The 13,995-nt window shown below is 31.4% G+C and overlaps 1 protein-coding gene, 2 long non-coding RNA genes and 2 other non-coding genes across 6 annotated transcripts; 4 read left to right on the forward strand and 1 right to left on the reverse strand.

Annotated features, from left to right (window-relative positions):
- Positions 1–132: 132 nt before the first annotated feature.
- Positions 133–2,961, forward strand: LOC140177828 (uncharacterized). The gene is made up of 2 exons (XR_011869314.1): positions 133–171; positions 452–2,961. It is a non-coding gene; the product is annotated as an uncharacterized lncRNA (long non-coding RNA).
- On the forward strand, positions 462–571 carry LOC112739688 (small nucleolar RNA Z107/R87). Its single transcript, XR_003170625.1, has one exon. It is a non-coding gene; the product is annotated as a small nucleolar RNA Z107/R87 (small nucleolar RNA).
- LOC112739741 (small nucleolar RNA R30/Z108) lies at positions 661–763 on the forward strand. The gene has a single exon (XR_003170678.1). It is a non-coding gene; the product is annotated as a small nucleolar RNA R30/Z108 (small nucleolar RNA).
- An 8,301-nt stretch (positions 2,962–11,262) lies between the features above and the next one.
- On the reverse strand, positions 11,263–12,150 carry LOC140177829 (uncharacterized). Its single transcript, XR_011869315.1, has 3 exons — positions 12,036–12,150; positions 11,802–11,914; positions 11,263–11,627 (listed from the first exon to the last, which is right to left on the reverse strand). It is a non-coding gene; the product is annotated as an uncharacterized lncRNA (long non-coding RNA).
- Positions 11,625–13,286, forward strand: LOC112736926 (B-box zinc finger protein 20). 2 transcript variants are annotated; one of them, XM_025786605.3, is made up of 3 exons: positions 11,625–12,231; positions 12,399–12,755; positions 13,008–13,286. In XM_025786605.3, the coding sequence occupies exons 1-3, from the start codon at positions 12,046–12,048 to the stop codon at positions 13,113–13,115; spliced, it is 651 nt and encodes a 216-aa protein (XP_025642390.1). In that variant the 5' UTR covers positions 11,625–12,045; the 3' UTR covers positions 13,116–13,286. The 2 variants fall into 2 exon arrangements, with proteins under 2 accessions (XP_025642390.1, XP_025642391.1); XM_025786606.3 differs by having other exon boundaries at positions 12,399–12,750.
- Positions 13,287–13,995: the final 709 nt, after the last annotated feature.

The raw sequence follows: 13,995 nt of genomic DNA on the forward strand, positions 1-13,995 counted from the left end.
TGGGCATACGTAGAAGGCAGAGACCTCTTTCTAGCCCCAATTTAATGGGCCTACATCATAGGGCCGAGCCCAAGAGTTCCCTTAAACCCTATTTGCTTCCTATAAATTCAGACTCTATCTTCACTCACCACCGATCTTATGAAAGCCTTAATAGGAAGTGGGAGGCAGGAGGTATCTTTTAACAATTTCTTGTTGATTAACCGATTCATGATTCTATTGTATTATCATCTTTGTAATTCTTATTGGTTTTTTCATTATTACATATGTGAAAATTTCTTGTTGATTACCGATTCTTAGTTCTACTGTTTTTCCATCTTTGAAAACGTTTCTTCTCTCGTTTGTTTTTTCAATATAAGATCTGTAACAATTTCCTGATGATAACCGATTCATGATTCTACTATTTTTTTTCATATTTGAAAATATTTCTTCTGGTTCGTTTTTTCAATAAAAGATGTGTGGGAGATCACGGTGATGACTCCATGAAATTCAAGCTCAACAGACCGGAATGCAGTGCTTTCTCTCTTTCATGAGATTGCTTTGCGTGTCGACCACCCCGCTGACCTGAGTGATCTCTTGCACTTCTTCCTCCTCTTTTCTATGCTTTATTTTTCGCATTTTCTTTCATTCTTTTTTTTTTTTTCATTTTGAAATGGGGAAAGAGGTTTTGACAATGAGGATATAAAAGCTCCCTCTTCTGAAATTGTAGTTGAGGAATGTTGCTGGCAGAATCGAACCATAAAAACCTTTTGCCATCACTGAGTTATCTCTTTTCCCCTCTTAACTGTCCTGCTTTCTCGTTTTCTTCCACTTTTTTTTGTTTTATTTTTCGCATTTTCCTTCATTTTTTTTTTCACAATAGAACCATAAACCTTTTCCCTTCACTGAGTTGTCTCTTTTCCCTCGTCTTTTACTTCCCCTTCTGATTCCCCTCCCTCTTTTGAATAACTAAATTGTTCGATTTCTAACGTTAATTTTACAAATTGCTAATATATGGTTGTCTATATTGGCTGGTCAATTTGGTTTTATTCCACAAGATTTATGGGGTTTAGGGTCTAGGTTAATTTATGAACCATGAGATTGTTAAAACTCGGAAATACTTTGAAGTTTGTGGCGTTTGAGATGTGAATTGAAAAGGATAGTTAGCTCATTGTGGCTGGTTGTAGGATTGTTTGGTAGTTTTATAGAAGATTATATAGTTTTAGTGTCATTGATAAAAATTGATTTAACCGAGTAATGTAATTAGGATTAATGAGAATGAGAGTTTTATTCCATCATCTCAATTAGAAACAGCTTTGGGTTCGACCACCCCGCTGAACTGAGTGATCTCTTAAGCTTGCCTTCTTCTTTTTCTCAAATTTAAATCTTGTTCTCTCCACTGAGGTAATTAATGCACCACTCGTTTTTGAAAAATTATTATTTTCATAAAGGTGCAGTTGTCTTAAGTCTTAACAACTTAGTATATCTCAAATCATCTCATATAGAGTTTTCACCAATCATAAATTGTTTCACTGAAAGTGTGTTCCAATCTCCAACATCTTGACTATGTAGGTGAGGTCTATGATGATGATTTCTATTTGCCTACATTGGCTGATTAATCGGTAGTTAGATTATGATGTGTACCAATAATCTGAGACCTCCAAGTTACATAACATGCTTGCGATGATCCCCTAAAACCTTGTGTTATATCGCACAGAACTACGTTTGTTTGGTTTAATGGATCACAAGTTTTCATTGAATTCTGCATATGAAATTGATTTAATAATTAATGATGAGATTAAAATTGGGAAAGTGTTGATAATTGCTTTAGATGGATTTATGTTGTGGGGGAGTGGATCCTCTTCAATGTCGAAAAAATTGAATGGTGTCAATTGTGATTTTTCACCCTTTATTATTCTCTTTCTCTCTCGTATTTAATTTTGATTTTACTTATAAAGTTAATGGTGAGAGATTACACTGTATTTTTTTAAGTGTTAAAAAAATTGGAGATGATCTATTTTCTTGCCGATAGGAATCAAGAACCAAATAGTGTAGGGAAGGGGACTCTCGACCCACTGGAGAGTGGAGACTATTCCTGTTGCCTAAACTTTATTGAGAAAAATGTCTCTTTTCTGTTTTTTTTTTTTGTCAAGGAGAAAAAGGACTTTTTTTCGGTATGCATTGTTTACCATCGTTTGGGCTTGGTCGGCTGCAATAACGTTGCGCTCACTTGGGTCATGGTTTAAGGCATTAAGTTTTTGGACCCTACATGTACACCAAATAACCCATAGATGATAAGCTGTTAGAACATTATTCTAATAGACATTAAAAAAAACATGTTAAACAGAAAATTCTTTTATTTTTTGGCGTCTAACATAATTTTTTGGTGTCTAAAACAACAGAAAACTCTTACTGCATAACATCCATGTTTTGTTCATAATTAATCTTTGGCCTGTCGGTGGGAAACAGAAAAAAAATATCTATGTTTTGTTCATAATTAATCGTACAATACTAATTAATGAATAAAAAGTGTAAAGGTGTGTGTTTCTAGAAAAATGGTGTTTTTACTTTTTAACTCAAGTTTTAAATGTTTTCAAAATATATTACGGATATAAAATCGTTTTTCCTTTTGACTTGCATACCCATTATGGCATTATGCTCTAGCAAAAATGCAAAATCCATAACAAGATTAAGAGGGAGAGCTAAGAACGGTGATGTGTTATTGGGTACGTTATAGGGCCAAAGCCCAAGAGTTCCTTTTTTATGGTCTTAAATTGAAGGAAATTTAGACCTTTATGGTAGCTAGCCCCAATGCATTAATCCAGCAGAAAGTTGAGAGTCCAAGATGCAAGAATTGATTTATATCATGTTGGACTTAATGTTACTACATGTGAAATCTTGAGCTCAATATAGCTATTGTTTAGTCACACATTTGATATTAACATGCAGTGCTTGGACCAAAAAACAAAAGCTTACACAGTTACAGTAAGGTATCTTTGCATATTGATATATTTGAATAATGACGGAGATTCAGAGATTATAATTGAGATAGTAGTAGAAAAATAAACCAGAAATAACAAGTTATACACTTTTATGAATAAAAAGACCATAAGGCAAGAATAAAAAGAATTGAATGGTATGCTATAAAGTGAAGAAAATAAAATAAAACAAAATTGATATACAAGTTTCACATAACCTGTTCACCCTTCATAAAGGCCCATTGCCCATCAACTGCCAAAAGTGGAAACTACAAGAATATTAAATTGATTCTATAAAAAAAATGAATATTAAATTGATTGGAAATATATAGATATTTATAGGCAAAGCTAAGTTGGCTATAAGGTCCCCCCAACACCTCATTTACATACAATAAATGGGCATACCCATGAAGTGTCAGTTGCAGTGCAAATAGAATGTGGTCCCCTAGCTTCTAGCTATTAAATCTGTGAACTTCTAGTGGGAATATATTTTCGTGCAAAGTAAGCTATAAAATTAATTGATACAAATTTAATATTAAAAATTAAAAGTGCACATTATACATGGTTAATGAGCTATAATTCAAGCCAATGAATTATAGTTTAAATGGTATAATCTTTTCATACTCATTTTTTTTTTTTACCAAAATTATGAGATTCGAATTTGTAACCTCTTAATTGAGTATAGGGAGATTATGCCATTTGAACTATTACTTATTGGCTCTCTCCATACTCACTTAAGAGATTGCGAATTTAAGTCTTTTATCTTTGGTAAAAAAAATGAGTTATAATTCAAATGATATCATTTTTTCATGCTTATTTAAGAAGTTACAAATTTGAATCTTTCTATTTTTAGTAAAAAAAAAAAACATACATTACATGTATATTACATGGAATAACTGATTTTATATCCTTTTTTAGTATATGAACAATTATTATTTAAAAATAAAAATATAATTATTTTTATATTATATAAAAAATAGTAAAAAATACAAATATTATTTCTCACATAGAATATATATATATATATTGTTCTTTTTCTCTATTCCAAGTTCACATGCAGTGGGAAACTGACCATAAGGCGCTACTTTTTGTCCTTCCCTACCGTCTTGTGTTCTGCCATGCCCACTCTAATTGCAGTCTCAATTTTCTGCTTCCATTTAAGTTCTACAAAATGTGGTTTTTTTTTTTATTTAATTGACTCGTGTAGCACATGAACTATATGTAATTTTCTCACTATTGGCGCTTGATAACTTATATACATGTATGTTACAATATACTGAGTATTTTTGTTACGAGATGATCTCTCCTAAATATGTTTCATATTATTAAGAGACTTTAATTTGTTGGTCCTAAAATGCATACAACACAAGCACTTCTTATCTTGTACTGAAATTCACTATTTATTCATTTAGAAGGCCAGGTGAAGTAGCAATTTAAATCAAACTCTAATATGCTAACTATATTAGATGATCAGCTGTCCTAAAAAATCAACTCTTCACAAATTAAGTTATATCATTAGTAATAAAATTTATGCATCTTGTATTTTAAAGATCATATTTTAATAGTATGATAATTATTTTTTTAGTTTTTAATATATTTAATTATTAAAATATAAACAATTATTTTTTAATCATTTTTACTATATTATTTTTAAAATGTTTTTTTTAACACATTATTAATAAGATCCTAAATAATAGCCATGATGATTTCTAGCTAGATGATAGAAAATACTTAATTATTTCGGTAGACACTTAATTATTCATATGTGAGGAATTATTTTGGCTCATTTTTTGGATATGAGAAGTATGTGTGTTATAGTTTGTTGTTGAAAATATAGGTGCTAGACATGGATGTGAGATAGCTTTTTCTAAAATAAGATACGAAGAAATCGGACCATTCGATTTCTTTGTAAAAATAATTAAGCCTACTAATCGGACAGTCCAATTAGTGTGAAGGAGAAAATTTAAATTTTGACGAAGGTAATCGGACTAGGGGTGGCAAGCGGGGAAGCCCGCCCCGCCCCGCCTAGTGAGGCGGTCCCAAAATCCCAGCCCGCCCCGTCTAACGGCGGGCCGGCGGGCTAAGCCCGCCAAATATCTTTTTTTTTTACTTTTAATTATTAAATAATATATATAAAAGTATAAAAAATCTCTTCTATTTTTTATTTTTAACTATTATAATTTCTAAAAATATAAACAAATTATAATTTTTATATTCACAAACATTAAAGTCTTTGTAATTATAAATATCTAATAAATATAATTATAAACCAAGTTTTCATCCAAAACATAATTATAAATATTGTTCCCAAAGCAAAATAAACATAATCCAAAACATAATTATAAATAGTCTCTAAAACAAAATAAACATAATCCAAAACACTCAATTTTCATCTTCATTCTCTTGTAAGTTGGGTTGGTAAAAGTTGGGTTTTGGCAAAAAAAAAATTGTAAAAATAGCCCTTGATAAAAAAATACTAAGCCCGGCGGGGAAGCCCGCCCCGCCCCGCCAAAGCCCGCCAAAACCCGCGGTTTAAGCGGTGCGGGTTAGGCGGGCTTTTGCTATTTGGCGGTCCTAATTTCCCAGCCCAACCCGCCTTTTTTGGCGGGTTATGCGGGCCGGCCCGTCGGATTTAGGCCCGTTTGCCACCCCTAAATCGGACCCTCTAATTTGTATTTAAAAATTAAAAAAATTTAGGATACATCCAATTTGTGAACCCCAAATTTTTTTAAGTTTTAAAACACAAATCAAAGAATCTGGTTTATATTTCCAAAAATCAGACGATCCAATTTTTATTTTTGACACCATAATTACATAAAGCACTTATATTCTTGATAATTGCGTCCTTTACCATTCCCCCAACTACATGTAAATTAAAAAGTGAATTATTTCACTATTAGATTCAAACACAATGCCTATAGGAGTAAAAGTACAATGTTCCTTTCTTATCTTCAAATAACCCTGTTTTATGCTGACAACTGGCATGTCTTTTACAATATCTTGTCTAAGAGATTCTCAAACTAGATAATCCGTATCCAGTCTCAAAAAAAGTATTTTCTGTCGTTTAGTTTGGCCGATTTCAATAGTGTTCCACACTTATTTTCTTGTACTTTCTAATTTTAATTACATTTATGCTATTTAAACAATTAAAATTGAGTTGTTTATAGACATTTAATTTAATTTAATTTAATTTAAAGATAGAAAAAGCAGAGTTATAATATTAAAATAAAATATCAAATTATAATTCAACATTACTAAAATACGTGTTAACAAAGTATACAAAATTTTCTTGTTAATGGAACATCTTTTTTTCCTTTTTGCTTATTTGCGGCCGTTCCCTTGGTCAATTATCATTATGATGAAATGTAAAGAACAAAGTCCGCAACAACCACGTTTTAATTTTAAAAAAATTGTTTTGAAATGGAAAGGAATTGCACAACTAAAAAGTTGAAATCAAAGCCGAAAGGAAGCATATTATTGGTATTTGGTCAGAACAAGCTAAGCAACACTAAAATATTATTGTATCACTTTTTAGGTCTTCCTTCAAAAGCGCAACTATAGGAAGCTTCATAAACAACAACCATATCAACTCGTTAGCTGAATCTACATTATTATGCTTTCAACAGTTAGAGAGTTAGATTTTAATTTAGATTCAACTAATTTAAAAAATAATATTTTGTGTATTACTTTTTTATTAATTTTGTTATGGTCTCTCTGATTATATCCAAAAAATACCTCGTTCTAATGTGGCTTGAAGTTCTTCGGTCTTGTTGCAGAGTATGTATCTACAGAAACACTCAAGTCAATAAAAAATATAGATTAATTCATTTATAAAAAGATTATTTTAACGTTACAACAGTAAATTTATAACTATATTTTTAGGACAATTTACTTAAATAAATAAAATGGAGAAAGAATTTACCTAATTACACAATTTTAAATATCAATATACAAATGCATTTTTTTATATTTCTATAAAAATCGCTACTGATAATAGCAGATTAGGTTATAATGTAAATCGCTACTGCTAGCCACAGTTTACGTGTGTTTTGGGGTTAACAGAAATCGTTATAGGTAATAGGGGTTTCTGAAGACATTTGGCCATAAACCGCTACAGGCAGTAGCGATTTATGCATTGTGGGCATTAAACGTAAATAGCTAGAGACAGTAGCGGGTTACTTGGAGTGTGCGTCTATATAAACCGTGGCATGCAGCCGCGGATTTCATTTGTGTGACTTTTGAGTTTGGCTAGAGAGAGAAAATTCTAGAGAGAAGGAGGAGCACTTGGAGAGCGGTTTTGGATTTTTTCGAGCGCTAACTTTCAGTTGGAGATCATGGCAGACCAGCAAAGCTTGTACCGACTGAACGGTGTTGCTCATATTGCTGGTGCCATTGCCGATGAGGTTAGCTTTGTTTTATTTATCTTAGCATTAATATTTGTTAGATAGATTATAGAATGTAGCGTTTAGGAGATAGAATATTAATCTAACCCTTATAGTTGAGTATTAGATGTTACTTAGGATGTGAAATGTAGTAGGGGTATATGTACAAAAACTAAAATTGCAATAACCGAATTCGACGGACTGGCTCTAAAACTATATCCATGGTTTTTAATAATTTATTTAGGAAAATCAAATTGGTTTGAAAATCGGTTTATGTTAAGTTAAACAACATTAGAATAATAGTTAAAAAAAAATTATTTTAGGATTCCAATTTTAATTATTCGGTTTAAAATATAGATAAGAAACCGGCATAATTGAATAATAATTTTATTTTCGGATTCTAATTTGATTTTATAATTGAATAATAATTTAATTAATTAATTGTTTAATTGTATTGTTGTGTGGTAATATTTATTTATTTATTTGGTCTAAGTAGTTAGGATTTTTTCGTGTTGCATGTAAATTTTAACAACGTTGTGTATATCTTTCGTGCATGGTGCAGCCAAGTAGGTGTATCTACAGTGTGAGGCGACAACAAAATATGCCAACACATGACAGAATCATACCTTTCTAACCTCCAAAAAATTCCGCCGATAGTGAAACAAGATCTGCAGGTCTTCATCGGACCCTATCACAAACGTCTCGTACTTCACACCGGCGGACACAACGGCAATGAAAATCTTGTAGAAATTTTTTAACCCACTTTGTCCCACGCACACCCAACTTCTGTAATATGTTCTGTTTTATTTCTGCCAATGTACTCGACGACCGGATAAAAACATTAAGCGGTTTCCTGTCTGTAAATTTAATACCGTGCCTTTGACTTTTTTTTTAATTTTTTCAGAGCAATGCACTAGAGGCACAAAACTCTCCTCACCATCTATTTGTGAGAAATGACACACTCTTTTTAGCTCAATAATGTCTTGGAGGAGTGTTTATAGGCAACCAGTATAACACACACTCTACGTAAACTGCTACTGTCTCTAACAGTTTAGGTTCATGTCCATAATGTATAAACCGCCTGTAACGGTTTATGACCAAACGAATTTCTTTAAAAACCATTACTGTCTATAGCAATTTCTGTTAAGCTCAAAATACACGTAAATTACGGCTAACAATAACAGATTACATTCTAACCTAATCCACTATTGTCAATAACAATTTTTATAAAATTATAAAAAAATATATTTACATATTAATATTAAAAAATGTATAATTGAATAAATTTTTTCTCCACTTTATTTATTTAAATGAATTGTCCATATTTTTATATAAAGTAAAAACAATAGCATCAACATTTTGTGTCTCGTAAATTCGTTGAACGTGCCACAACCAATTTCAAGAGTGTGATCACATTTGAATAATGAATACAATGATTAGTTATAACTTTTGTATAAGTTCCATAAATAAAAATGAAGCCTCTAATTAGGTAGGTATTATACGTAGGCAAAAACAACTTTAAAGGAGAAAATACTTCATCCATATTACGGGTGTACACGACCCACTTCGGCTCGAAAATCCAATTCGAATCCGAATATTTTAGGAGTAATTTGGTGTGATTTTATTGGATTTAAAGTTAAATAAAAGTCTAAAAAATAGATTTAGTCATTATTTAGAGTAGGATCCGAATCAAGACAAATTTCGACTTAACCCAACCCGTGTGCATTTTATGGGAACTAAAAAATATATATATATTTTAAATTAATTTTAATATTATGTTATATTAAGTATAAACTTATTGTTTTGTTTTTAATCACATCTGTTGAATTAGGAAATAGATTAAAAAAGTATTAAATTAGAATTTATAGACAAATTTAAGTTTAAGTATAGTTATCGACTTTTCTGTAACAAGTATTTTTTTCTTCTTTACAAATAGGTGCATCATAATTTTTTGACAATTTATCAAGATCCAGACTTCACTTGGTCGAGATCTGATTTTAGTATGGCTCGAAAGTAGTGTGATTTCACCGAATTTAAGATCGAATAAAAGTTTCAAAAATATACCTAATTACTATTTAAGATCAGGTCCGGATCAAAGCGAATCCGATTTCACCCGACCTCATGTCCACTCCTAATCTATATAATTAGAACATTTGATTAAGTGTTGATTAGAAAAAAGATTTAAATTAAGTGTGCATAATAAATATTAGACTAGTGTGCATAAAAATTAGACTAGATGAGAGTTCAAGAGTACCGGAACCGATATTTAAATAAAACTTTTTTTATGAGGAGGTATGATGCATCTATTGAAAAATTTTTAAGTGTATTGATATATTGATATTTTAGTACTTTTTAATCATTGATCTTTATAATTAAAATTAATAATTAAAAATTATTGAAACATCAGTGTATCGGTATACTTAAAAATTTTTCGCATTTATAATAGTTGATGGTTTAGAACGTCATAATAGAGCAAAAAACACGTGAGCATTACGCTAGGACATTTTCAATAGCATCTTTCGGATATTATTTATACTAGGGGAAGATATTTCAAATTTAGATTACAAACTTCTTTTAGAGAGGCACCTTGTTGGGGCATCTCTGGCTATGCCTTTTTGTTTGTTTGTTCAAAATAACCTCTTAGTTTTGCTTTATCACATGCCATGCTAGGCACATGTTTACCTACAACATCGGGCACTAGAAAAGAAAAAAAGAGAAAATATTATGTAAGTCATGAAAAATCATGAGTATAAAGATGTAAACCAATAATGTATCATTCTTTATGCACTACCTATAAAAGCATTGTCTAGAAAAAGTATCAACCTATTATATAAATATAATTTGCTACAAATAGTATAGAATTAGGGTTTTCTTTCCCTATTTTATTTATCCAATTATAGGAAGCTCATTTATTTGCAATCAACTATTAGCCAACACAAAATTTAGGCACAGTTTTTTTCAGGTAATATGAGATAAAAAAAAAAAAAACAAAACAAAATTGAGTGAATATTAATTGAAAAAAAATTTATCATTACATATTAGTGAAAACTCAACTATGCAATCAACTTCACGTAAAATTGATAACTAAAGATCTTTAGATAAAAATTTAGTCAAATCAATCAAATTATTTAAGGACTCTCAACTATCAACTTTACATAAAATTGATTGCACATGAATTTTTACCTTATTTACATATTACGTTACATCCCTTCAAAATTGTATTCCCATTTTCACAAAGAAAAATACTATAGTGGAAATCATTGACTAATGAAATTCGTAAGTTGCCTCTCATTAATTAGTTATTAGTGTTAAAGAGTAAAGAATTTTTTAAAACTTTTATAAAACATATTATATTTTTTTATAAATGATCTCAATTTTTTTGAGTTTAATTTTAATATACCAACAGTCATAAAATTATATTTGTTCTTTTGGATAACTACTATTCATATAGTCAATGTAAAAAGGAGTTGTTTTTGCTGATGTGACCTTATATAATTGGATACACATGTAAAACTACTTTATACTACTAGTACATCAATTTTTTTTTCACTTGCCAATGTTATAAATATCGATCTCTACCCATCCAATATCTTCTATCATATTATTATTTCAATTACTTTTCCTACAAATTGTATAATAAATAATACACAATTATACACATCTTATGAAAGTAACTAATATACAACATAGTTAACATACATAATTACCATTAATAATCGGATAAATTACATAGATAAATTGATTGAAAATTAAAATTACGGAGATGTCCTAAATTAAATTTGATTACATGCATACCTAATTAGTCAAACAAGACATGCATGTAACCAAATTCAGTTTAGGACATATGCATAATTTTGATTTTCAATCAATTTATCTATATGTAATTTAGCCTTAGCAGTGATATATATAGTTTTAAAGATGTATAACTAGTAAAATCTAGTAGATCATGCAATAACATAATTCAACAGTGTAAATATGAAATGATTCTATACATACAGGAATCTCGCATAATAAATAGATGCTCTAAGAAGGAAGCTTCATGAGTTTGTAAAAGCCGACATTGTCACATTGGTTCTGTATCTAATCTATAACCTGAAGGCCATGATCAAAAGCTGAAGCATTCATTCATTCACAACAATGCAATAAAGGAAGAAGATGGTAATGCATGATGCTTGGCCATGCCTCCAAGTTCAGACAAACTCATCACACAATTGAAAGTGAAAGCATTATTATTTCCCATAGAATAATAATAATACCTAGCCAACTTGCTTTGCTCCCCTGCCTCTTTACTCTTTACTCCAAGAAAGAGAAATCCACATGGACATGGACAGAGAGAGAAAGAGATAGAAATCAGAGATATTAATGTATAATATATATAAATAGTAACAGCTACTATTGTCTCTGATATTGATATAGCATTGATCCAGAGTTTTCTATAAGTCAGAGAAAACACACATTTACATACTTCTGAGCTTAGCTGTTTGCTGTTCTCTATGGACCATCACTCCTTAAAACGCCCATAATTCTTTGTCCCCATTTCCCTTTTCTTTTCCGAACCCGCACTATCTATCTATCTCTCTTTTCAAACACACACACACACACACACACACACACTCAGAAGAAGAAGCAAATCAAATCAAACACCAAAAAGAAAAGAAAAGAACAGAAATAATCTATATAGAGAGAGAGACAAACTGACAAAGAGTGATATGAAGATCCAGTGTGATGTGTGTCACAAAGTGGAGGCCTCTTTCTTCTGTCCCTCTGATGAAGCAGCTCTATGCCATGGCTGTGATCGCACAATACACTGTGCCAACAAGGTTGCAACCAAACACACGCGCTTCTCTCTGCACCACCCTAACTCCAAAGACGCCCCTCTTTGTGATATCTGCCAAGTAATGCCTTCTTTCTATATTCAATTCATTATTCTAATCCTTAGTCACATGTAATTATATATTAAACAACAAAAGAAAAGGTTTAAATAAAGTGTCACATCTAACTTAAAGAAATGTATTAATAAAAAATCTCTTTTTCTGTTTTTTTGGGGGGGTTTAATTTACAGGAGAGACGTGCATATATATTTTGCCAAGAAGATAGAGCGATACTATGCAGTGAATGTGACGTTTCTATCCATGGAGCCAATGAATACACTAAGAAGCATAACAGGTTTCTTCTGACAGGTGTAAAGCTTGGTGCTGCTTCTTCTTCTTCTTCATCAGAGCCAACATCAATGTCCTCGAGTAGAGCCACAACAAGCTCTGAAGCAGCAAATAACCAGAATAATAATAATTATTATATGGGTAGTGACACGGGTTCAGTTTCAACAAGCAGCATTTCTGAGTATTTGATTGAGACCATACCCGGTTACTGCATGGAAGACCTTCTCGATGCTTCATTTCCGCCAAATGGTTTCTGTAAGGTTTGCTATATGCTGGTGCACCATAGCTTGTAATAAGATTTCAGAAATTCTTTTAGCTAACTTCAAGTTTCAACACAAATTATTATCACTTATTATTATTTAGTTTGATATTGAAGCTCTAAATTATGATATGTACAAATGATAATAAGAGACAAAGCTGTTGTCTAAACTAAATATATGCTTGGCTTAGAGCTTTCGAAAACTTAAGTTAAAAACCTTTACTGATGAGATTGTGTTGTGTGTTTTTCACAGGAGTATGAGCAGCAATCATTGTTTCAGGACCGAAATAATGTTCATCACTATGTCAGCATGTGTTCGTTTCCATTGGAAGCATGGTCTCCATCATCAACCCCAACTTAGATCTCCTTAGTTTGTGTAACAATTCTAGTAATCTTCCTCAGATGGATGATTATTGTTCGGTAGAAATTGTGGAAATAATGCCAAAAGCAAATACATCCCAAGGATACTCGAATAATTCGAGAAAAGATGGCTTACTCATAATGCAAATGTAAATGCTCCCGTTGATCACAATTCTGTTTGATTTGTTGGGGAATGTTCTCCTGTCTTGTTCTCTTCATTTCTCTTTTCATCAGCATGACTTACCCCACTTGGCCACTTGTTATAATAATCTCCGCTCCCTAATAAGATACGTCATTCAGCTAATAACTTTAAACTAGTAAGTATTAAAGCATTTTATGACCAAAAAGGGAAGCATGCAATCAGTATTTCCGTGTACTTTTTTGTCTTTTGGTATTTTGAGCCCGGCACATGATATACGTCAACTAATTATTAAGTAGACTTAGATTTTAGTATTTCACTTTAATTTTTCTTTCTCACTTTAAAGAACTTAATTGTGGTTTATACTTTATAGTATCTTGTTTTCTCTTAAAATTCAGTTCGCAACTTCATTTATTCTTCCGTGACCACCTTTTCTTTTTCCCTTGGTCGAATTCTTGTGTGAATACTTGAAACCAACTACGATTGAAACCCCATTTTTTTCAGCACGAAACGAACTCTGCTGTTTTCAACACTTCTGAAATCCTAGAAATCTGTATTGCTTTTCTTTTCTTTTCTCGGGGTTCCAGAATCTGTATTGTTAGGAATCTCACCTACTGGCAATGCCAATTTGGCATTAGTATGCCACCGACACTAGTTTGTTTGACGCACCCAAGTAGATCATGGAACTTCAACCCCTTTTACATTTTTCTTTCGAAAAAAAGGACCACAATATTCAATGTTG

Source organism: Arachis hypogaea, chromosome 13 (assembly GCF_003086295.3).
Source record: "Arachis hypogaea cultivar Tifrunner chromosome 13, arahy.Tifrunner.gnm2.J5K5, whole genome shotgun sequence".
Taxonomy (NCBI): domain Eukaryota; kingdom Viridiplantae; phylum Streptophyta; class Magnoliopsida; order Fabales; family Fabaceae; genus Arachis; species Arachis hypogaea.

Excerpts from the sequence above, each read along its gene's own strand:
- LOC112736926 (XM_025786605.3), top strand. The coding sequence starts at position 12,046 with ATGAAGATCCAGTGTGATGTGTGTCACAAAGTGGAGGCCTCTTTCTTC. Across the intron at positions 12,232-12,398 it reads CTCTTTGTGATATCTGCCAA|GAGAGACGTGCATATATATT; the intron begins GTAATGCCTTCT and ends TTTAATTTACAG. Across the intron at positions 12,756-13,007 it reads CGCCAAATGGTTTCTGTAAG|GAGTATGAGCAGCAATCATT; the intron begins GTTTGCTATATG and ends TGTTTTTCACAG.